The 22,859-nt window shown below is 39.4% G+C and overlaps 2 protein-coding genes across 2 annotated transcripts; one reads left to right on the top strand and one right to left on the bottom strand.

The window, feature by feature from the left end:
- Positions 1 to 9,251, top strand: LOC133979502 (aminopeptidase Ey-like). Its single transcript, XM_062418034.1, has 20 exons — positions 1 to 611; positions 2,053 to 2,195; positions 2,503 to 2,642; positions 2,928 to 3,054; positions 3,231 to 3,385; positions 3,742 to 3,855; positions 3,994 to 4,137; positions 4,425 to 4,490; positions 4,598 to 4,663; positions 5,489 to 5,661; positions 5,799 to 5,875; positions 5,967 to 6,103; positions 6,215 to 6,270; positions 6,367 to 6,514; positions 7,384 to 7,475; positions 7,838 to 7,945; positions 8,100 to 8,267; positions 8,629 to 8,769; positions 8,913 to 8,991; positions 9,090 to 9,251. The coding sequence occupies exons 1-20, from the start codon at positions 1 to 3 to the stop codon at positions 9,249 to 9,251; spliced, it is 2,907 nt and encodes a 968-aa protein (XP_062274018.1).
- A 1,183-nt stretch (positions 9,252 to 10,434) lies between these two features.
- Positions 10,435 to 11,327, bottom strand: LOC133979492 (mesoderm posterior protein 1-like). Its single transcript, XM_062418023.1, has 2 exons — positions 10,644 to 11,327; positions 10,435 to 10,521 (listed from the first exon to the last, which is right to left on the bottom strand). Exons 1-2 carry the CDS (start codon positions 11,325 to 11,327, stop codon positions 10,435 to 10,437), a joined length of 771 nt encoding a protein of 256 aa, XP_062274007.1.
- Positions 11,328 to 22,859: the final 11,532 nt, after the last annotated feature.

Below are 22,859 nucleotides of genomic sequence, written 5' to 3'. Positions count from 1 at the left end.
ATGGGGAAAGGATTGTACATCAGCAAAGCGGTGCTAATAACCTGTGTGGTTGCAGCCATCGGTGCTGCAGCCACCATCATAGCCCTGTCTGTGGTTTACTCTCAGGAAAAGTCAAACAATGTGGTAGTGACACCTTCATCCACAGCCAACCCAGGCCCCAGTCCCTCTACTATGCCCTCCACTACACCCTCCACTCCAAAGGAGCCCTGGGACTTCTATAGACTTCCAGACTCACTTGCTCCTGTCTCCTACAATGTGACCCTGTGGCCACGGCTGAAGCCCAACGCAGACGAACTGTACATCTTCACTGGACATTCCTCAGTGATCTTCAGATGTGTCAGGGAGACCGACCTCATCCTCATCCATTCCAACAAGCTCAATCTCACAACTTTTGACGGATATCATGCCAGGCTGATGGGCCTGAATGGAGCCACTGCACCCAGCCTGAAAAGAACCTGGCTAGTGGTTCCCACCCAGTATCTGGTGGTCCAGCTCAACAGCAAGCTTCAGGCTGGCAGCATGTACGAGCTCTTCACCGATTTTGTTGGAGAGCTAGCCGATGACCTCGGTGGATTCTACAGGAGTGAATATATGGAAGATGGACAGAAAAAGTAAGAGGTTATATCAAGAGTTATGTCATAGTGAATATGTAAAAAAGGAGTGAATACTTATATGCAGTTGTGTACAGTTTAAATACATTGACAACTTAACTGGCATTGCAAACCAGGTATTTAAAACAGGCTTTTAAAGCAATATATATATATAAAGCAATAATTTGTCATTTTGGGAAATCTGCTTATTCGCTTTCTTGTGGAGTTAAATAAAAAAGCTGATACAAGAAGATACAAGAAGATACAAAGGTAACAAAATCCTTCTGCTAGCACCTCTAAATCTCACAAATTAAAATATTATCTCATGTTTAACTTGTACAAAAAAACAAAGCATATAAATGACAATTCTCCCATTTTCAGCTAAACTAGCCAGCTGCAGGCTGTGGCTTCATATTTACCTAAGAGACATAAAAGTGGTTTAATCTTCTCATCTAACTTGGAAAGAAAGCAAATAAGCAACATTTCCCCAAGATGTCGCACTAAATAAATTATATCTATATATCTTTATGTATCTATCTCTAAAGTAAATTCTATTCATATAAGGGATTGTTTGGTTACTTTTCTTTACCAGCTTAGAGGATAAAATGTCATGTTTTATCCCTCTAAAATACAATGTAGGTGGTGAACTATTCCCTCTTTGATACATACATGGCTAAACATGTTTATGTGATTGAAATACACTAATTTGTTGATTTTAGATTAACTTCGGTCGAGGATTCAAAACATGGCTTCACAAATTCGTAAAATAGTGTAAAAATGGAAATTTAAAACTCACTTTAAACATATTTTAAACCAAACATTTAAAGCAATAGGATTTTAAGATGTCTTGGTTTGGTGATATGTAGTGGTTATATCAAGAAACACACTGGCAGACATAAATGCTTCGGTGTTGGATTGTGAATTTTTTTTCAACCCTTTGTCATATAATCATTTCAGCAATCTTCCTGGAGCTTATCAATAAGTATGTTCCAGAGCTGCTCTTCAGCTTTGGGGCCCCAGGATCACTTACTGTCTCCTCCCCCTAACAACACCACTGTTCCTGCAGTTACACTGCAGGTTGACAGCATATATTGGATTTGGTTTGTTAATATCAAAGAACTTCTTTCTAAAGTCGACTTTATAAAGTAGGAATATGTAAATGTAACTCAGATATTTTACATTCTGAGCAATTGTTTGACTGTTTTTTCTCTTAACTCTACAAGTAAAAAGACAGCTGGAAACAAGTTCACAACCCTTTGCCACTGGCTGCTGAAATTCACTCTTTAATTTGTAGATGCCAGCAATGAGGGAGATGTCAATAAATCAGGATTAGAGAAAATGGGTACACCAAATACTACACAGCCACTTCTGAAAAATGTATCTATGTATGAGAGTAAGGATGGAGGGTTCCCTTAGCATTTCTCATCCTTATTTGGATCTCATTGGTGTCTGCTGTTGTCAGAGTTGTGGCCACCACTCAAATGCAGCCAACCGATGCCAGGAAAGCCTTCCCCTGCTTTGATGAGCCTGCTATGAAAGCTGTCTTCCACATGATTCTTATTCACCCCCAGGATACTGTGGCTCTGTCCAACGGCATGAACTACGGCAAGTTCTTCTTTCAGTGTTCAGTGCAATGTTTCACATATGAAGTGTCCAAGAACAATGTTTGTTAGTAAACAAATATTTGCTTCATGTCTATTTCATTTACACCCTTAATGTAAGTCTAATAACAGGTCAAAGTTATATTTTGTAGTTAAAAATGATAATATCTGATGGATGTCAAATATGACTTCTATCAATAAAACACCTAATGTTGCAGTTGCTGTGTTTTATTCTGTGTTAGGTTATTGGTACACAATGAACTAATTCATTCATTTAAAATAAATCTGCTGCTGTCTTTTCCCCCACACAGACCCTGTTAACGTCACTATCGATGACGAGAAATTAATCCAGACAAGATTTGAGGCCTCTGAGATCATGTCCACCTATTTGCTGGCTTTTGTTGTATGTGATTTTACATACATTGGGACAAAACCGGGCGCAGAAGTTTTGGTAATTACTTATCACAACCTAAAGTCAATATGCAGCATGCACCACTTTTTCCACTTAAAAAAAAAAAAGTTTTATACTGTTACTACCACTTTCCACTACTACTGCTATTACAAAACATATTGTAATATTACAAGCAAATCAAACAGCCAGACTGTGTTGATTGCTTCTAGTCAGCCCTGTTGATTGGAGTGCTTCTATGCTGCCCTCTGCTGGTCTCAAAGCTCAGCACAGGTCTCTTCTACCAGCATTTTTCTGTGCCATTAATAAAGTGCTGTTTATGTCCAGATCAGGATCTGGGCTCGCAGGAAGGCCATAGAGGAGGGCCAGGGAGACTATGCCCTGAATAAGACCGGACCAATACTGGAGTTCTTTGAGAAGTACTACAACTCTCCTTACCCCCTGACCAAGTCAGGTAGGACCCACACAGACCAACACAGGGCTAGTGAATAAGTGTGCACTATTGTATTATTTATACTAACTAATATTAATTTATGTATAAATATATACTCCATAACTGCTTTATACTTATGAATATGTACATCCAGCAGTCTAAAAATGGTATGTTATAACCTCTCTAAATGTTTTTAGACCAGATTGCTCTACCTGACTTCAGTGCTGGAGCAATGGAGAACTGGGGTCTCATCACCTACAGAGAGACTGCCCTGTTATATAATCCCGCCGTGTCATCCAATGGAGACAAGGAGTGGGTGGCTACAGTCATCTCCCATGAGCTCGCTCATATGGTATTATCACATTGAATGGTGTTCTGCCAAAAAACAATCAAACCTTTGATAATAATTGTGTTTAGCTTTGACATGTCTTTTAAAAGCTGCTAATCAAGTGAGATAATTTTACTTGTTAGACTGTGAAGTGACTAAAGTGATTTATCCTATTGCATAGCATAACCTGTTTATACATTATAGAGTGGGTTATAAATGAAATAAATAAAGATCAGCTTCAAATTCTTTTTTTTTTTTATTTTTTTTTTTACAAATCCTGGTGATTTACTAAACATTGTCATGGATTTACAATGGACGCTTTTGCAGTGCATTGCAAAGCACATGGGGATTAGTTCACTAACAGGTTGCTCTGCTCTCAGTGGTTTGGGAACTTGGTGACCACAAGGTGGTGGAATGACCTGTGGCTCAACGAGGGATTTGCCACCTACGTTTCATATCTTGGAGCCCATTATGCTGAACCAACTTGGAATATGGTGAGTTTTATAGAAATACATTAGGGGGATTCAAATGTACACATTGGATCAATACTGTGGATCTCTCATTGCTCCAATCTGTCATGGTCAAATTCTAAATACAAACATTTTCCTGTATTTTTTTTTTGTTTGTTTCAGAAAGATTTGATAGTTCTTAATGAGATCCTTGGTGTGATGGGTGTAGACGCCTTGGCCTCCTCTCATCCCCTCTCATCCAAAGAAGAAGACGTCCAGAGACCAGCGCAGATCAGTGAACTCTTTGACTCCATCACATACAGCAAGGTGTGATATAATGGAGTGTAACATGTCATAGTGACCCCTTAACCCAATGATTTGTTCTCTTCATGCTTCATAAGACAAGATGCTGACCTCAACTTCACGAAATAAAATTGAATGAAGCTGTTCTTTTTTTTTCCGGGTGACCCTCATCAAAGACTCCATGACACTCTCATTGGAAGCTATAGAACTAAATTACTAATCACTGATCCTCATTAACAGATTGCTGTAGTTCTGTCACATCTGATATGTCACCCTCTACACTGCTAATATCCTTCTGTATTTCATTAAAGGGAGCCGCTGTCCTCAGGATGCTCTCAGAGTTTATCACTGAGGAAGTCTTCTCCAGTGGACTCCATGTGAGTATAGCTGATTAAACTGAAGATAATCTGTAGGTCTGGCAAAACTGTTTTGAAAAAATCTCTTGTCAACTAGTATAACCAATATTTGTATTATCTTTCTGCAGACATACTTAGAGGAATTCAAGTATAATAACACAGTCTACACAGACCTCTGGAGGCACCTCCAAATGGTAAGACAGGGACATCACTGTGACTTCTATTTTAAAAGGGAATGCAACCAAACATATTTTGTGTGAAATTACTGCAAAAACAGATGTTTTTCTACATAAAAAGAAAAGGAAACCTTGATAAATTGCTAAATTAGCATAGCGCCAGTGGTTGTCAAGCTTTGAAAAACATAAGAAAAAGCATGCAAACCTTACAGTCAGCATGTTCATCATATCAGAACAAAATCTGTAATCAATGTGAATATATTACTGATATCACTTGGGATGAAAAAACAAAACAATAGGCTAAAGGATGCTGAAATGAGTCAGGTGATCACCCTGTGTTGGTTTGTCAGTATGACTGATTACTTTCACTTTACACAGTGGTCTTTTGACCCATTATAACAGCGCTGTGAGGCTGTACTATAAATGCTAACATCAGTATGCTAACATTTTGATGTTTAGGTGGTATAATGTTTACCATGGTCACGATTGAATTCTGCCTGATAGCATGCTAACATTTCTTAATTAGCACTAAACATGAGGTACAGCTGAGGGTGATGGGAATGTCATAGGTATTTGGCCATAAGCCATAGTTGTGGTCAAAATGAAATTTTGTCAGAAAGTCATTAGGATTCATCTTCTGGGATCCACGAATGTCTGTATAAAATTTCACAGCAATCACTCGGATAGTTCAGATATTTCAGTCTGGACCAACCATTAGACCTACATTGTCATCCCTAATTGCACTTCCCTCTGATGTTTTCTGAGGGAAGAAGATGAAGAATTTCTTTGCAGGAATTCTTAAAGACTAATACTATTATTAATATTTCAATGATCTCTTATCAGGCAGTGGATAAAGATGGTATATCGCTGCCCACCTCTTTGGAGGACATCATGAACCGGTGGATCCTCCAGATGGGGTTCCCAGTGGTCACTATCGACACCAAGACTGGAAAAATCACACAAGAGCACTTCCTATTGGACCCAGCTTCTATAGTGGACACACCTTCACCGTTCAAGTAGGAAAAACATTTACATTTTTTTATGCAAACCTGCTAAATATATGTGGTTATATTGAGCCCTGTTATACTGAACTCACCAAGTTCTCTGTATACTCTGCGTTTATGTACATGTGTGGCTGGATGAATGTCTCTAGTTATGAGTGGATTGTCCCCATCACATGGATTAAGACTGGTGCACCCGAAAAACAGTACTGGCTTGTTGAAAAAGAAGGTAAGATTAATTTCATACACATGTTAAGAGAAGTATAACGATGAATGTAATGTGAAAAGATATATTCTTTTTTCACTCTTAATTCAAACAGGTACAAACAACGAAATGGCTCTTGGCCCTCCTACTGACTGGTTGGTGGCCAACATAAATATGAGGGGCTTCTATAGAGTCAACTATGACTCAGATAACTGGGAGCGTCTCCTTACCAAGCTGAGCTCCAGACATGAGGTACAACAACTGCAGATGAAAATGGTGCTGCAGTACATCTGCAGTGTTTCTAAATGAACATTCAAGCCTTGTAACTCAATCTCTTAAGTGAATTCCTTGTTCACTTTTCAGGATATTCCAGTCATCAACCGAGCTCAAGTAATTGATGATGCTTTTAACCTCGCAAGGTGAGTTTAAAAAAAAAAAAAAAAAAAAAAAGCAGTTTTCTTTTGTTTTCAAAATTTTAATGAGACAGCAAAATAAAATTTGTGTACTATTTATAGGGCAAAGAGGGTAGACACAACTCTGGCTCTGAGGACTACCAAGTTCCTCAATAAGGAAATCGAGTACATGCCCTGGCAGACAGCCAGTCGCAACTTGGACTACTTCTACCTCATGTTTGACCGCAGTGAAGTGTATGGACCCATGCAGGTATGTGAACAATGGTCAACATTTGTCACACTTGATCAATTAATGAATTCCAATGTGGACTCCATAAAATATTACCTGAGATAAAGTGTTTATTGAGCAATGAAGGAACACATAAGTTGAGGAAAAGCCTCATATCCTTTACTTAAAGGAATAGTTAGTAGGAAATAAGAAGACTAATTAATATGTTACATACACAGTAATATATATATATATATATATATATATATATATATATATAACAATATATATATATAACAATATATATATATTGTTTGTTTAATCCACACAGAAACCATAGTGTACCAAAGTGTAGACAGAGCCAGGTTAACTGTTATCCTCTTGTTTGTGCTAAGCTAAGCTAACTTGTTGCTGCAGTTTCATTTTTATTGTACAGTCATGTGTGGTGTCAATCTTCTCATCTAACTCTTGGCAAGAAAGCACATAAGGGTATTTGCCAAAATGGTGAACTATTACTTTAAATAAAAGTATCAATACCACTATGTCAAATTACCCTTTTCCAAGTAAAAGTACATAAGTATTATCAGTGAAATATCAGAAGATATTAAGATATATAAGATATAGTGCTAATTGTGCAAAATGGCCCCAAACAAAGTGTTATAAATGCTATTATACATAATGTTTTATATTATTGCTTATCATTGAAATGTGATGAAGTAGAAGTATAAAGTTGCATAAATTGGACTCCAATAAATTGGTTTGTATTGCATTTATTTGCAGTGGCTTTTCTCATTATATTTCAAATAATGCATATTAAATATAACTGCCAAGTTAATTTCTTCCTCGATGACCCTTTTATCTTTTCAAAAAGAAGTACTAATTAACAGAACATGTGTTTCTTCATCCTTCAGGCATACATAAAGAAACAGGTCCAGCCTCTGTTTAACCACTTCAAAAATATCACTGAAAACTGGACCAAGATCCCAGACAGTCACACTGACCAGTAAGGCTGCTAACATGTTGTTGTCTGTTGTAAACCCTGTCTGTCATAACATGAGCCAGCAAATAGTATTCCTGTTATCCTACATGCAGACCCAAACAATCTAGATAAGACAAAACTCTAATGATCCCCTCTGAGAAAACTGGGTAATTTGCACAGTCTCTCCTCATCGTTGCTTATAAAAATGTTCCCAAGCTGCACCTCACATGACCACACTGTGTCCTTGTCTTCACTCCAATTTGCTTTTATCTTAATAGAAACATTTTCTACATTCTGTTTACTTGCTCACTTTTAATGCACTGCTTGATTATTGTGAGTGTTGCTCTGGCTGGCCTCCTGTCATCATCTCATGTATCCCTGTCCAGGTACAACCAGGTAAATGCAATCTCCATGGCCTGCAGCACTGGAGTGGAAGGCTGTAAAGAGTTGACTACTGGATGGTTCAAAGAATGGATGAACAACTCCTCTAAAATGTATGTTCACACCCCACTCTGTTCCTTCCTTACCTACCTTTTTCATACACTGTTAGTTGCTTATATCCTTCCACTGTTCCCCTCATTTGGCAATTATGTCACATTTTCTTACATGGTAACCTGAACTCTTTGCCATCTTTACGATTCCTCCCAGCATCAGTCCCAACTTGAGGTCCACAGTGTACTGCAGTGCAATTGCAGATGGAGGAGTGGAAGAGTGGAACTTTGCTTGGTCCATGTACAAGAATGCTGCCATCGCTTCAGAAGCCGATAAACTCATGTACGCTCTGTCCTGCACCAAAGAACCTTGGCTGCTGAACAGGTCAGTTATCATCCACAACATACTCACTGAATGAACTGAACTTGCTCTTCTTGTGGTCATTTAAAGTTTTAATATTCCCCTCCAGACATGTTTATAGATATATAAAATACTTTTATTTGAGTCATAATTTGTGTCTAATATGTTTTTATACAAAAAGAGTTACGCACATTGTCACAACTCTAACCCTAACCCTAACCCTCATTGAAAAATCCAGACTCTATGATTAAGCAAACATTTTTTATTTCCAAAGTTAAACTGCTGGACACAAGATGTCTCCTGTTTCACTGAAAAGTCTGCTCTCGGATATGTGCACTTCAGGTTTTCACTTCATTGACTACACTGCACTCTGAATGTGTTTCAGGTACCTAGAGTATTCCCTGAACCCAGCAATGATCCGTAAGCAGGATGCCGGCAGCACAATTGTCTACATTGCTGGTAACCCCATTGGTCAACCGCTGGCTTGGGACTTTATCAGAAGCAAGTGGGACCACATTTTCAATGAGTGAGTTCTCCCTGATGTACACACGTATTTGCCATCCAGTGGTGCTGTATTTATACATATACATATATACATATACATTTATATTATAACACAGTCTGTGGTCGTTCAAAGCATGATCTATTTTGTCTTGTTCTTTTCTTCAGCTACGGTGGTGGTCTTTCCTTTGGAAGACTTATCAGTGGAGTGACCAAACGATTCTCCACTGAGTATGAGTACAATCAGGTAGCGTTTGATACATATTTGTTATTGTTTTCTATAAGACTCATTATTGTACGTTCCAAAAAAAAAAACCTAATCATTTTTACCCCATTTCTCTCCAGCTGCTGCAGTTCAAAGAAGACCACGGAGGACAGTTTGGTTCGGCCACCACAGCACTTGAGCAGTCGCTGGAGAGGACTAAGGCCAACATGAACTGGGTGGACATGAACAAGAAAAAGGTGCTTGACTGGTTCAACAATGAAGCCTCTTCTTCTTCAGTTTAACTCTCTCCAGGGCACTGTTTTAAGTGTAGATTGTTTGACTGATTTTTACTCCAGCTGAAACCAAATTTAATATTAAACATTGAATGTTTGTTAAAGTTTTGATAAAGACTTTTTATGGATAAAGATTATTTGCTACCAAAATCTGGTATTGTGTGTTTTTAATACTGTATAAAGTGCAATATTTCAAATATCACTGAATTTATTATATAATTTTTGATATTCTGTGCACACCCTATTTTTTGCATTTTCCGTGGATGACATTGTATGAAATAAAAGCCATTTTAAATCATGACATTTTGTGCTTCCACATTTAAAAAGTACTTTGAATGAGCTCCTCCTGTGAGACAAATCCTGTGGATTGTATAAAGGTTGTGAGTACAGTTTGTGCTCCAGGACTGCTAGCAGTAAAAGATAAAGTGCAAACGAACTTACTGAGAATACATTTACACAAAGTTTCAGTTATTGTGAGTTGAGCAGCTCCAGACATCAGGACATCATCACAGATAACGATGTTGACATAGCAGCAGCGTAAACCACTTATTCACAAAGTGAGCCAAGACACCATATTAAGCTCTGGATCATTGCTCATCGAACACCAATCACAAGTGTTATAAAAACTGAGACACATTAATCCGCTCTCTCAAAGTACAAACAACATCATTGGCCAAGTTTCTGAGCTTCATCTGGGGCCAGTTATTTATCTTGAGGATTATTTTAGGGTCCCAACCACCAGTCATGTTTACACAGGATAGAAAAAGGTGCCAATTAACCAGCCCTAGTTCAGCTGCCACTCCTCTCAGCAGGGGTCTTTCCTTAAAGTCTTTAGAGTGCATGTGCTCCCTGTTTAGCACCTCATTGTCCTGATGACAGCTGCAGTGTTTGTGTTAGGAAGTGGAGCTGATGATCAAGTCTGTGTATATGATATCATTTGTTTACTTAATAAAATCTGAGCCAACAGCAACATATTCATAAGAACGCACCAAAAATCGAGGGTGATTATTATAAATACTGTTTATTCTGCTCACATTGTGAAAGTTCAATAAATATACAGTTCTATGTACAAAAAAACCCAAAAGGACAGAAATGCATTTTGTTCAAAATAACAAAAACATGAAGTTGTGTCCGTATATTTTGTAAGAGGTCATTGCTGCAATGAAAATAGATGGATGAGTGGTCGTATCTCTCAGCATTGTCCTGGATAAGTGACATTTGGGAGTTGGTCCTGTGGCATCCAGTACTGCTGGTTGTTGAAGCAAACTCCACTAGGAACCTGGCAACAGAAATCAGATATTGGTTAGGAACTCATTCAACTATTACTTTCTGGAAAATGTTTGTAAATACATGGGTAATGATAGGTTTAAAAGTTATTTAGATTCACTGATTTGAACATACCTGATACGAGTTCTGCAGAGAAGACAGCTGGGTTGTGTTCATGATGTTACCGCCTGATTCTTGTGAACTGCAGCTGGTGGTTTGCTGACCCAGGAACTGGTTCAGGGTTTGAGGCTGCTCAACAAAGCCTGAGGAGCTTCTTTGCTCCAACACCTCCTCGCTGAGGCCCAACTGTTCCGACAGGTAGGAGATGTAGCGGATGGTGAGGCGTAGCGTGTCAATCTTGGTCAGGGTCTGTCCGGCTGGTGCCACTGATGGTGGGAGGTATCCCCTGAGGTGATGCATAGCCTTGGTCAGATCCCTCATCCTATGCTTCTCCCTCTCGCTGGCTGTCTGGCGCTTCTTACCCGGATACCTGGACCTGGATTTCTTTATTGTTGAGGTGGTTGTGGAGGATGTGGAGCAGGGCAGAGTCTGTGTCTCGTGGATATGATGAGGTGCTGCAGGGCTGCCAAAGATGAAACAGTCCAAGGCATCTCTTTCGTTTGCTTGGAGTGAGGTGGGGGAAAAGCAGAAGGAGTCCACAGAAGAGGTGGGAGACAGGCTGCTGCCAGCGCTGAAATAGCCAGGGTCTGAGGCTGGATCAAAGGCCAGAGGATGGTAGGATTTGTCCAGCAGAGATTCGCAGTCAAAGAGGAAAGAGTTCTCCTGGAGCTGGAGAGGAGGGCAGTAGGACACATCCATAGCTGCTGGTGTAGTAGTTGTAGTCATCGTTGGTTGTAGGTTCTTTCCTGAGCAGTGAGCTGTCTGTATTGCTGATGAGGCAGGCAGAGGATAGTGAGGAGGAACAGGGAGGCTGCTCCATATATGTGCTGGGAGGTGTGAGGTTGCACCTCCAACAGCCACCTCTGGTCCTGAGAAGCTCTGGGAGCAAGGCTGACACCTAGGCCAGGGGGTCCCATGGGAAACAGGCCAGCTCCAGGACAGGGTGTGACTTGGCAGCTCGCACTGGCATCATAAATTGGACAGATTCACACTACTCTTCTGCCGCATGGGAACACGACCCTGCCATGGCAGGGCTAGTACCTGGGTCACAATTTTGTCTCTGAACCTGAGTAATTTAATGATATTCCAATTTATCATAGAAGCAACTAAACTGTTTGTTATCAAAAATCTACAAAATCAACTGTAAAACACAAAGGTGCTCACACACAATGTCACAGTTCTTCTGAATGTCATTTGCTGCACAGGTGGGAGGATGGATGGATTCATAAATAACAAATTAGTCAATGCTGTGTTCAATCAACATTCACATACAAGTTTAGTGAGAAACTGAAGATAATTTGGCAGTTCGACATATCTTTGGTGATGCTCTTTTTGTCCCGGTATTTGATTCCCTGCTCAGTTGGGCTGGAAAAGTGTGCCGGGGCAGCTGTGAGGTGTGAGGAGTTTACACCTTGTCCTGTTTGGACAGCAGTAGGCTTCACAAGCCTGGGAACTCTGATCCTCACAGAAAGAATGCACAGCAGCAATAACTACTACCTAACAAATCTTATATTTTATATTTGAAATGGTGTCTCTTATCCTGTCAGACTTCTTGTGGGGTCCATGGATGAATTATTTCCAGTTCCTAGATTGGTAACGTTACAAACAACCCACGGCACTAAGATGAGATAATAGCACTGAGGTAGTATTGAGGAGTATTGAATAATAATCATGATACTGAAAATATGTGCTTAGAATTGTCAATAATAGGTAAGGTTGGTGACCGAGGGGGGTTGATAAGCAAATTTGAGTGAGTTGAGAGTCAGAATCATGACTTATTGTGTATCATGCTGTCAGTATTCAGTTGAATATTATTGCATGATACAAAGGGAATAACGGACACATTTGCAGTATTGAACTTGTGATTATACATTAATCAAATATGTTTGAGCATATTTAAGCAATGTCAGTGACGCTCAATGGTGTGTTTCATTTTCACTGTTTTCTCTCTGATATTTATGTGGATGTGAGTGTCAGGTGGGGACTGTGGATCTGAGTCCTGAGCAGAGTTCCCACAAACCGCCGTGTCACATTTGTCTCCTGCTCTGCAATAGAGGTGAAACCTTGTTATGAGTAGACGTGTGAACTGGTCTCGAACAGCTCTCCACCACCACTCTTATGCAAGAAAAACAAGACATCTGAATGAGTAAAATATAGGAAGTAAGGGTGGAATTCTTCTGACGACTTATTTTTTATATTTGAAAGGCACATTTTCTCCTGTGTGTAATCTGAATGTCAGTTCAACAGATTTTTGGCTGAAGTAGTGGTTGCAGTTTTTGTTTATTCTCATGTTGGAACGTGTGTGAGGTGACACCAGACTTGACTGCTGATTTGAGGACTGGTCCCCATATTGACCTTTGAACCCCCCCCCCCCCCCTCCTCTTCCATACATAATTATGTCACTTATGACTTTAGATGAATCATGGGTCAGTTTTATGTATGTTTTTATTACATATATGGCTATTAAATAAGTACTCGCATTCATATGAGTGACATATAAAATGACTGATTGCACTTATTAAAACTTTATTTAAACATCTATTGTATTTTATATTTTGGGAAATAGTCTGTTCTATTTCTTATTGCTGGTACAAACTGAATATCTGCTGCTGCCAACTCTCTTTTTTCCCTCCCAGGCTGATGATAGAGAGGATCTGTCTTCTCTTAATCCACATTAGCACTGACGGTGTTTACTCACATGTAATGAGAGAATAATCAGCACAGCAGTGCTAACTCTTTCATCCCAAACCCCTTTAGCTCAGAGAGTTTATTAGCTTTGCTGTGATGAAAGACTTAAGTGAGTATATTAGGCTTTGTGTTAGGTTTGCTGCATGCATATCAAATGAACTGCACCTATGTGGCAAACTAAACACTTGGGCCTAATTCTCCTGCCTGATATGTAGAGCCACACTTCTCTATGAATATTAAAGCCCTCTGTAGTAGGTAATTAGGGCTGTAGGTGAGAGAAGGGGGAAAGAGCAGGGAGGACATATCTTAGTCTAGACTTAGCGGTGCCAAGGACCTCTCCGTGTTTGCAGTGGCCCATTAACAAAGATACACTAAATAAACTGGATAAGCTGTGGCAGGGGTTGATCTGCTGTGGAACTAAATCACCTATCATGTTTAATTGCAGGAGAGAAAACAATGAAAAATAATGTATTTGGAAAGACTTGTGATTGTATTATATCATTTATCACTATGTGCTATATGTGTATGATTGTATTATATCATTTATCACTATGTGCTATATGTGTATGATTGTATTATATCATTTATCACTATGTGCTATATGTGTATGCGTATTTTAGTACTGAATCTAGGGAGAAAGTGAACAAAATGATGCAGATATTTAGGATGTTAAAATGTTTTTTCTTTTTTTCATCTTCTCTTTATTAGATGGTTTACAGTGGAGATGCTGACAGAAAACATGTGGAGAGAGACAGGTGGGTATAAAGACATGCACCTCAGGTCAGCAAGTTTCAACCAGGTTGCCCTAATATCTCCGTGTGTTTGAATGGTGCAGGCTTTTCACTCACTGTAAACATCACATACTGTACAGCAGCTTTAATAAAGATGTATTCCATAAGAAGCTTTTTGATATTGTCAGACTGAGTGAGATAAGGTGATTTTAACAACTTAAAGCTACTTAAGCGGAAACTAAAAGGGGGAAAATGTATGTTAAAGGGTCAGGTTTTGTGACATACAGTTGTAAATTGTATTTCACTTTTGTCAAAAACTTTTTGTTGAAAATTGTGATAACTGCAAAGTAGGATTCATTCTAATCATAATTCTCCTTCATAGGCTTACCTTGTATTTTAAAGTATTATAAAAAAGTACAATAAATATTTGATGAAGCTTTAAATCCCATGATTTGTAAAACAACCGACCCATGCACTTCATCTTGCTTTGTGTACTTTATGATGGTATCTGCTACATCATGATAAAACAGTAACCAGACAGACAGAGAGCCCTGCCATTTTATTGCTATTGTGTATTTTTATGTATCACACCGAGGGCACTGTGTGACATTTTTTTCCTCAGAGCACCAACTCCATTATGCCTCATTCTCACTGGGAGCTAACCAGTACAACCACATGGCTCAGTTTTCTGCCTTTTTATCTAGGACTATCCACTGTCCTCAACTTTAGCCGGCATCTTAAATCTGAACCACAAACGTAATGATGATGTGTCTGCATGTTGAATGAGTCTGGTAAATAACCGCATCATGACTAACGAGTGACTGAAGACACAACACTGTGACATTTTAATATTTTATTATAAATAGTGGTATTAAGAAATATAAAAATAGTTGTTCGACATATCAATATTTACAATGAACATTTCATGGGACAAATTAAATAAAACGTAGAATCACATATATATTTCCAATAAATTACTTGATTCATAGTGAGGCAGTTAGAACAGTGAAGTAGTTTGTGTCTGTTGTTGGATGAGAAGTGTCAGACTGTTTCACCCCAATACTCTCTGGGAACCAACGGGATGCAGAAGTCCTTGTCGCACATCTGTATATAAAAGAAACAACAGGAAGGTTTATTAGGATTTGCTCAAAAAGATGCAAGATGAGTCATAAAAGTAATGATTGTGGTTTAGTTTTAAACGAGTATTGCAAATGCACACTGTAATAAATGTTAGCTCATACCTGACAGGAGGGGGGAACTGTTGCTGGAGGCGACTGCAGGACAGTGTCCATGGTGATATTTATCTGAGGAGCTTCACTATACTGTCTACTGTACTGATCCAAGTCCACTTCAAAACTACAGCTCCCTGAATGCAGTGCGGCTGGCTGGCTGTGACACTGCGTTGGATACAGGCTCTGGTTCAGGCTCTGGAACTGCAGCTGCGCCTCCTGGCTTCCCAGGGAGCTGTGCTGGAAGTAGCTGAGGATGTCAGGAGAGGAGGTGTCGCTGGCCGAGGTGTCTCCTTGTTCCCTTCTCTGAAACAGCGCCTCCTCGCTGAGTCCCAGCTGGGATGACAGGTAGGAGATGTAGCGGATGGTGAGGCGCAGCGTCTCAATCTTTGTCAGCGTTTGTCCGGCGGGGGCCACCGAGGGCGGGAGGTAGGACCTTAAGTGATGCAGAGCCTTGGTCAGATCCCTCATCCTATGCTTCTCCTTCTCGCTGGCGCTCTCCCTCTGCTTGCTGCGGATCCTGGGGGCTCGGCCTGTCTTCCGGCCACGTCCAGACAGGGAGCAAGGTGAGGAATTGAAGGTTTGAGAATATCCTGTCTTAGCTGTCTTAGGAGTGGAATGCGGCAGCTGCTGGTAGGTGGGTGACAGGCTGGAATCCATAGAAGTCACAGGGGAGAGGGTTTCTAGAGAGGAGATACTGGAGTGGTCCGAGTCGGAGAACCACTGGTACTGCAGGCTGTTGGTGAGCAGAGAGACAGAGGAGGTATACATGTTGCATTCAGGGCTAAGTGGTCTCGCTAGAGAGACTGGGAGGCTGTGTGTGCTGCTCAGCTCTTTTGCACTGGCTTATAAGTCCAGGCCAGGCCACAGAGGTGTGAAGTGACACCTCCACAGATTCTCACAAACCATCACTGTCTAAAGCAGAGGCCGCTGCCCCACACACACACCCTCACTGGGACCCTGTCTCTACCTCTGCCTCTTCCCCTGTCTCTCCTTCTCCTCTGTGTCTGGGAAAGTTCAGCTACATGAGTTGAGGTGTGAATTTTGACTCCTGCTCAAAACAATAAACAGTTTTTGCTTTCAGGTTTTTTTTTCATCCCTGCAGCAACACAGATGCATTTTGCACATGTCAGCGGGATTGTATTTGTTTTGAATGATCCGATGTCTCTCTCATTCACTTTTTAACACTAAAACCAAAATAACTGGTCAGCAAACAGAACAACATAACAGGAACATGTGATGGCGCTCTACACTGAAAAATATAACCCATATACCCACACAGAAAAAAGTGCCTGAACTGTTAGTCAGTGCTCCCAAAATCTTACCAAATACTTCTATAAATACTTTATTTAAGCACATAACCCGTGTATATAAATACGGAGTCTGCACAAAAATACCTATTGACTGATAATTTGCACAAATGTACTTATACTCCATTACATTTATCTGACATCTATAGCTGCTACTGGAGGTACTTATATATGAGACATCTGTACAGATTAAACTACTGAACATTATATTAAGTCAAAATTAGCTCCACCACTACAACATTAAAATGACGTTTACAGGTTAATGCATTACTAATGATACTGTAATATATAATAATAATATAAGACTCTGAAAAGGTTTTATTTTGAATAATTAGTACTTTTAATTTGACATTGTTCACACTAGAAGCTAGAAGTACCTTTTTACTTTGCATACTACTAACTTTTAATACAGGGCTAAGAGTATTTTTACATTGTGATACTGATACGTTTAGTTAAGGAAAGAGTCTTGCCATTAATTTGCAATCAGTATTGAAAGATAGATAGTAAACACATTGATACATTGCTCACTGAAAAACAGAAACGGTCTAAAATAAAAAATGTATCAAGACTACAGTGCTGCTTGAAAGTTTGTGAACCCTTTAGAATTGTCTCTATTTCTGCATAAATATGACCTAAAATGTGATCAGATGTCAAGCAAACATTTCTGGTAGCTGTTTACAGCTTACAGAACAGTCTCAACTCAGAGATGTTGGTGAGCTTCTTTGCATGAAATGCTCGCTTTTCCTTCCACAACTTTTTAAATAGGATTAAGGACTTTGACTTGGACATGCCAAAACATTACCTTTCTTGTGCTCTAACCATTCTTCAGTAGAGTGACTTTTGTGTTTAGGGTTGTTGTCTTACTGCATGACCCACTTTCTGTTGATCGAGCCTCAGCTCACTGACGGATTCAAACTCATAGCTTTATCAGTGATTGCAAGCCATCCTGGTCCAGAGTCAGCAAAGCAGGCCCAAACCATGTTATTACCACCACATTGTTTCACAGATGGGATAAAGTTCCTATGCTGGAATGAAGTGTTCCCTCATCGCCAAACAAAACGCTTCTATGTCAAGCCAAAAAGTTTGATTTTGGTCTCATCCATCCACAGAACATTTTTCCAAAAACAGCCTTCTGGCTTATCCACGTGGTCTTGAGCAAACCATAGACTTGTTTTTCAAGCCATGAAGCACATGATGCATGACTTTAATAGCGAAAACCCAGAGGCAGGCCCTCCTAGACTCACACCTGATTGTCATCGTATTGACAGCATAATCCAATTTCCCCTTCAAATGAATTGATCATCCTAGAGGTTAACATACTTTTGCCAAACACAAATATGTAACATTGGATCATTTTCCTCAATAAACAGTTGAAGAAAATGTGTCTGATTTGTTTAACTGATGTCTCTTTATCTAGTTTTAGGATTTTCATGAAAATCTGATAATCTTTTAGGTCATATTTATGCAGAAATAGAGGGTTCAAAAACTTTCAAGCAGCACTGTATGTCTTACCCTCAAAGAGTTTTCTTTCACAATTTGCACCTCTGAAGGGAGTGATGACAATGGACCTGTGTTGCCAATGTGTATGTCAATATCCATGCACATGAATGGTGTTATATGGACACCTTGACTCTTTATATAATGGTTGATGTGGCTGGTAGGATCTTTTGTGGGTAGAGGGGAGAATGTGAGCATGGATTAGTTTAACATAGAACTATCCATTTATGATTTGACCATCAAGAGGTCAGGTTAACAGAGACTCCAGTCCTTGTCATTGGTTGAAACTCCCCTCTCTTGCCTCTTATTCCTCACCTCACTCCAACCTTGAACCTGACGGTCGTGTCATCTACCCTTCTCTTGATCTCCTCACTTTATTTACCACCACTTCTCACCAACATGATCATTTTATTGTCAAAGCAAGTCAGGCGTGATCTGTGGTCTCTGATCCTCCACTTTCTTCATCTCCAGTTAAGAAGTGAAACCTCCTCTACTGTAGGTCCTTTTATGTGTCATTCTGGAAACAATAGAAGTCTAAGACCTGAATGCTTAAAATGCACAGTAAATGCAAAAACATTAAGGTTTAATGAAGGATGATGACCTGCATTATCCACTTAAAGCAGAGGTGTGATGGTTTCACACTGATGAGAACTGATGAGTCCGGAGGCGTCACTTCACACCTCGGCTGTGAGAACCAGGAGTGCTGCGAGTACTGTCACTGCTAACCCTTCTCTGTCCCCATCTCTCTCTCTCTGCTCCCCCTAGTTTTTCTCAACATCATTTCTCAACACTGCAGCAAAAACCCATTTTTTTCAATATCAAATCTTTCTTATGAAAAACGGTGCAGTTTGATGTTAAATCACATCTTTAAATCAAACCTGCTTGTCACACTGGATAATTCACATTTTTCATCATCAGCTTCCTGGCTGGCTCAGTATCAGAGTTTTATCATCTCCGATGGAGAACTACCTTGCAGCAATGGAGCTTACTCACAAAATACTCACTGAAACAAATAAATAAAACCCAAACCAAAGCTGTCCTTTGGCTTTGAATACCTTTGTCATTTTTTGAGCAGAACACTGAAGCTGTACAGAGACCCTATAAAGTCAGGTTAAGGGGTATCACTATGACTGTCAGTCAACAAGATGAAATACATCACCCCCAAAAAAACTAATGCAAAGGTGGGTGCTGTGTCAAGCTGAGGGCAGAGTGAACTAGGGTTGAACTCGCAGCGCGACCCTGCCACCCTGACCAAGGTGAGGCTGTGGGAGCCTGGCTGGGAGTTTGGCACCTCTGGGTGAACGCCCACCCACAGCAGGCTCTGAGGCTGGGCTTTCTGCCACCTGTCTGGGCCTCCACGACTCCATCCACCCCACCGCGACCTCCAGTGTGCTCCCTCTCAGCTTGGAGTAAAATCAAATAAGACATTTTTTATATGATTTGTGTGTGGTAACACTTTTCTTTATATCCCCTATTTAGCATCAACTACCAGTATACAAACATTTAAAAAGTGCTTATAACACATGATTATGTAGTTATAGGCAGATATTAGGACATTTTCAAGTGTTTCTTTGCACTATTTGTCAGCAAAAATAAAGATTAAAGGAAAAAAACTGAAACAAGCAATGAACATTTCATTTTTTTTAAATTTTAGTGAAAAAATTCAAAATAAGAGAATATTTGCTATGTGTTAAACAAACAATTGAATATTGAGAGACACAAAACAATAATAATAGTGAGAAGGTCTGCTTCTGTCTTTACCTATTTAGATCTTCTTTTGGCAACCCATTTCAGCTGCAACAGTAAAAGCTGTTGCTTGAGCAGTGTTAAACATTCAATGAGTTTAGTGGTTTACATTTTAATTGGAAGGTCATTATTTGCGTATGTAGTTACACCTACCAATATTTAAGGGCTCTACAAGAAGGGAAGAGAGAGAGGGGAACTTAGACGCCAAGGCTTTTATAAAATATTGTTTTATGAAATGTTAATTTATTAAATAATTTACCACTAGACTGCTCATGTTCTTAGAATCAAGCAAATGACTTTCAATGTCAAAATAAAGAAAAGAAAACCCAAAAATAAATTAAATGCAGGTGCTTCCATACAAAGGTCACTGAATAGTTTGATGTGTATGAAAATGATTTAAATTATACGTCATGGCCTTCACAGTCACCAGATCTCAACTTCAAGGGGAGATTTTGAACCAATATGTTAAACAGAGCTCTCCGCCACCAGCATCTAAACACCAGTAAATATGCTGTATATGTTTTGGATGAATGGTGTTCATCCCTCCACAGGAGTTCAAAGACTTGTGGGATTTCTATTCAGGATTGAAGCTGTTCTGGAGGCTCGAAGTAGCCCAACATCTTACATAATTAGACACTTTAAGTTGTTTTTTCCTTAATTTAGCACCTCCCTGTATTTCAGTGCGCTACAGTTAGTTTATTACTGCATATTTGGACCAATACAAATTTTTTCATGAAGATGGCAACCATTATCAAATTCAATCACACTTCGCTTTTAATTGAAATCTATGGTCATTGTCTATATAAAGCTACAATATAGTTTTAAATTACATGTTCAATTCAAATGATTAGACAGATAACATTAATGAATATAATTAACAAGACTTCTTTCAATTAAGTTGTGTAACTGAATCAGTCTGACAAGCTTTTTATGTGCTTTGTGCTTTGTGTGTGTGTGTGTGTGTGTGTGTGTGTGTGTGCTCGTCGGGGGATGAGGTGTTGGTTGAGGGGGTCACATTCTGCACCGTAGGTGTGAAACATAGGTGGACTGCAGAGGTCAGCCAGAGTCGGAACAGTAAATTTTATCTAATTGTAAGAGAGTGACATCAACAGAACGTAACATCATTAAACACAACAACATGACAGAATAAACTGTATTAAATGAAAATGTCTGAAACACAGTATGAAACAGGAAGCAGGCAACAGGAAATGACATCTGACTTGACAGTAATGCTGATAATCATCTAATATCAACCTCTTTGAACGGAAAAACCTGTTATCACTATGGCATTGATAGGTCAAATCTCTCTCAAGGTAAAGCCAAAGAAGCTTAAATAAAGATCACGAGAAAACTTAAGTCTCTTGGTCTCCTGTTCACTGCCCTCTACAGTTTGACATCCTGATAAACCTGGAGGACAGATCAGCAGTGTGTCTTTCACACCTCAGCCAGAGTAAACACATCCTCCTACTACCGGCACTTGCTCACACTTGTGTGCTGCCATGTTTTTACAAGCCGTCCTCGCCGACCCCTCCCGAAACACAGCTGCCACTGACATGGGAACAGTAGCATTCAGGTCCCACTCCACGATATCATGCCCGAAATATAACACATTTCTAGAAAGCGAAGTGAGGTCTAGACTGTTTACATTCATGTGTTAGACCCAGCGAGGACAGGAACAATGAAAGCAGAATATTCTGTTTGGTCAACTGAAACATAATTATATATTTTTTAATGATTGTTTTTACATCACAGAACAATACAAAAATGGTTTTCAAGGTTCTTCTGTCTTTGTGTTGGAAAATGAACAGACAGTACAACACTAATGTAGGCCTACTCTACTGGTCAATTGGCTAACACAAGTATTTTCAGTTTTTTCCATCATTTGAAAGCATGACTTATTTTTTTCTGCCTAACCAACCATCTTTTTACCTTTCATGAGACTCACAGTGGAAACTCATCATGACACTTGTTTCATGCTTTATGTGTATTTAAAGTTGTCAAATCAAATCAGAACGTTTAGAACAGGGCTCATCTTAACAGTCTGTTTCATATTTTCATGCACAGTTTGCATCCATTATAAACCAGGAAACTAGATCATAATCCCTCAGCTTTATTCAAGTCATCACAGAGCTACTATTTTACAGCTAATATACACAGGTCTACAGTATGTACAACAACAAATATAGTATTGGTAGTCAGACTATTGTGTTTCAGTAAATGCACATACATGTGGAGAACAACCACACACACACATACAAACACACGCATGCACACACAGCTCTGTCATGCCCAAACAAGTAACATGCTCCTTAGAAATCTTGACACATGTTGTCAGAAATGCAGCAGGTTCTGTAAAACAGTTCTTCATCAGAAGGTTACAATGAGAGCATAATATCAAAACATCTAATTTCACAAGTTTTGTATCACTCTCCTTTTTTTAGTTTTTTTTTTAGAAAAAAAGACGGAAAAAGAAATTAATAAACAAACAGAACAATTGCTTACAATTTGTCATGGCAAGATTTGATAGTTAAGACTCCGATTCTACGTTATCACCAACTACAGAACACGGCTCTACTGTTAAGGACAGACACGACGTCTCAGAGTCCGGGACAAGACGACAAACAGGAGGTGAATCCAGACGGCTGTTCAGTTTGGATTTGGAGGAGCTCGGAGAAATGAACAAGAGCGGATTTGATTTTAAAAAAAAGTTTTCCACATTTAATAAAAGTTAATGTCTAGAGAAAACAAACCAAGCAACAACATGTGAACTACAGGTGATTAAATTGACTAGAGACCACAGGACAGTGCAGAATAAACAAAGACTGGGTGTTTTCTCTAAATATTAACACCAGCAGTAATACTGCTGCGAGCCTGGGCAGAGAATACAACAGGATGGAAATTCAATTAAAGTTATAACTATGAGTCCCTTCTGTTTTCTTTTTGTCCAACAGGGAATGAAATAAAAAGCACAACATGGTAACAGGAACTACATCACCTTTCAAGTACAGACACATTTTCATCTCATATTAA

The sequence above is a fragment of the Scomber scombrus genome, chromosome 1 (genome assembly GCF_963691925.1).
Source record: "Scomber scombrus chromosome 1, fScoSco1.1, whole genome shotgun sequence".
Taxonomy (NCBI): Eukaryota; Metazoa; Chordata; class Actinopteri; order Scombriformes; family Scombridae; genus Scomber; species Scomber scombrus.
This window is presented reverse-complemented; position numbering and strand designations above follow the sequence as displayed.

Coding starts and splice junctions, on each gene's coding strand:
- LOC133979502 (XM_062418034.1), top strand. CDS start 1: ATGGGGAAAGGATTGTACATCAGCAAAGCGGTGCTAATAACCTGTGTG. Junction 3,386..3,741: donor CCCATGAGCTCGCTCATATG/GTATTATCACAT, acceptor CTCTGCTCTCAG/TGGTTTGGGAACTTGGTGAC. Junction 6,104..6,214: donor AGCTGAGCTCCAGACATGAG/GTACAACAACTG, acceptor TTCACTTTTCAG/GATATTCCAGTCATCAACCG.
- LOC133979492 (XM_062418023.1), bottom strand. CDS start 11,327: ATGGATGTGTCCTACTGCCCTCCTCTCCAGCTCCAGGAGAACTCTTTC. Junction 10,522..10,643: donor CTCTGCAGAACTCGTATCAG/GTATGTTCAAAT, acceptor TTCTGTTGCCAG/GTTCCTAGTGGAGTTTGCTT.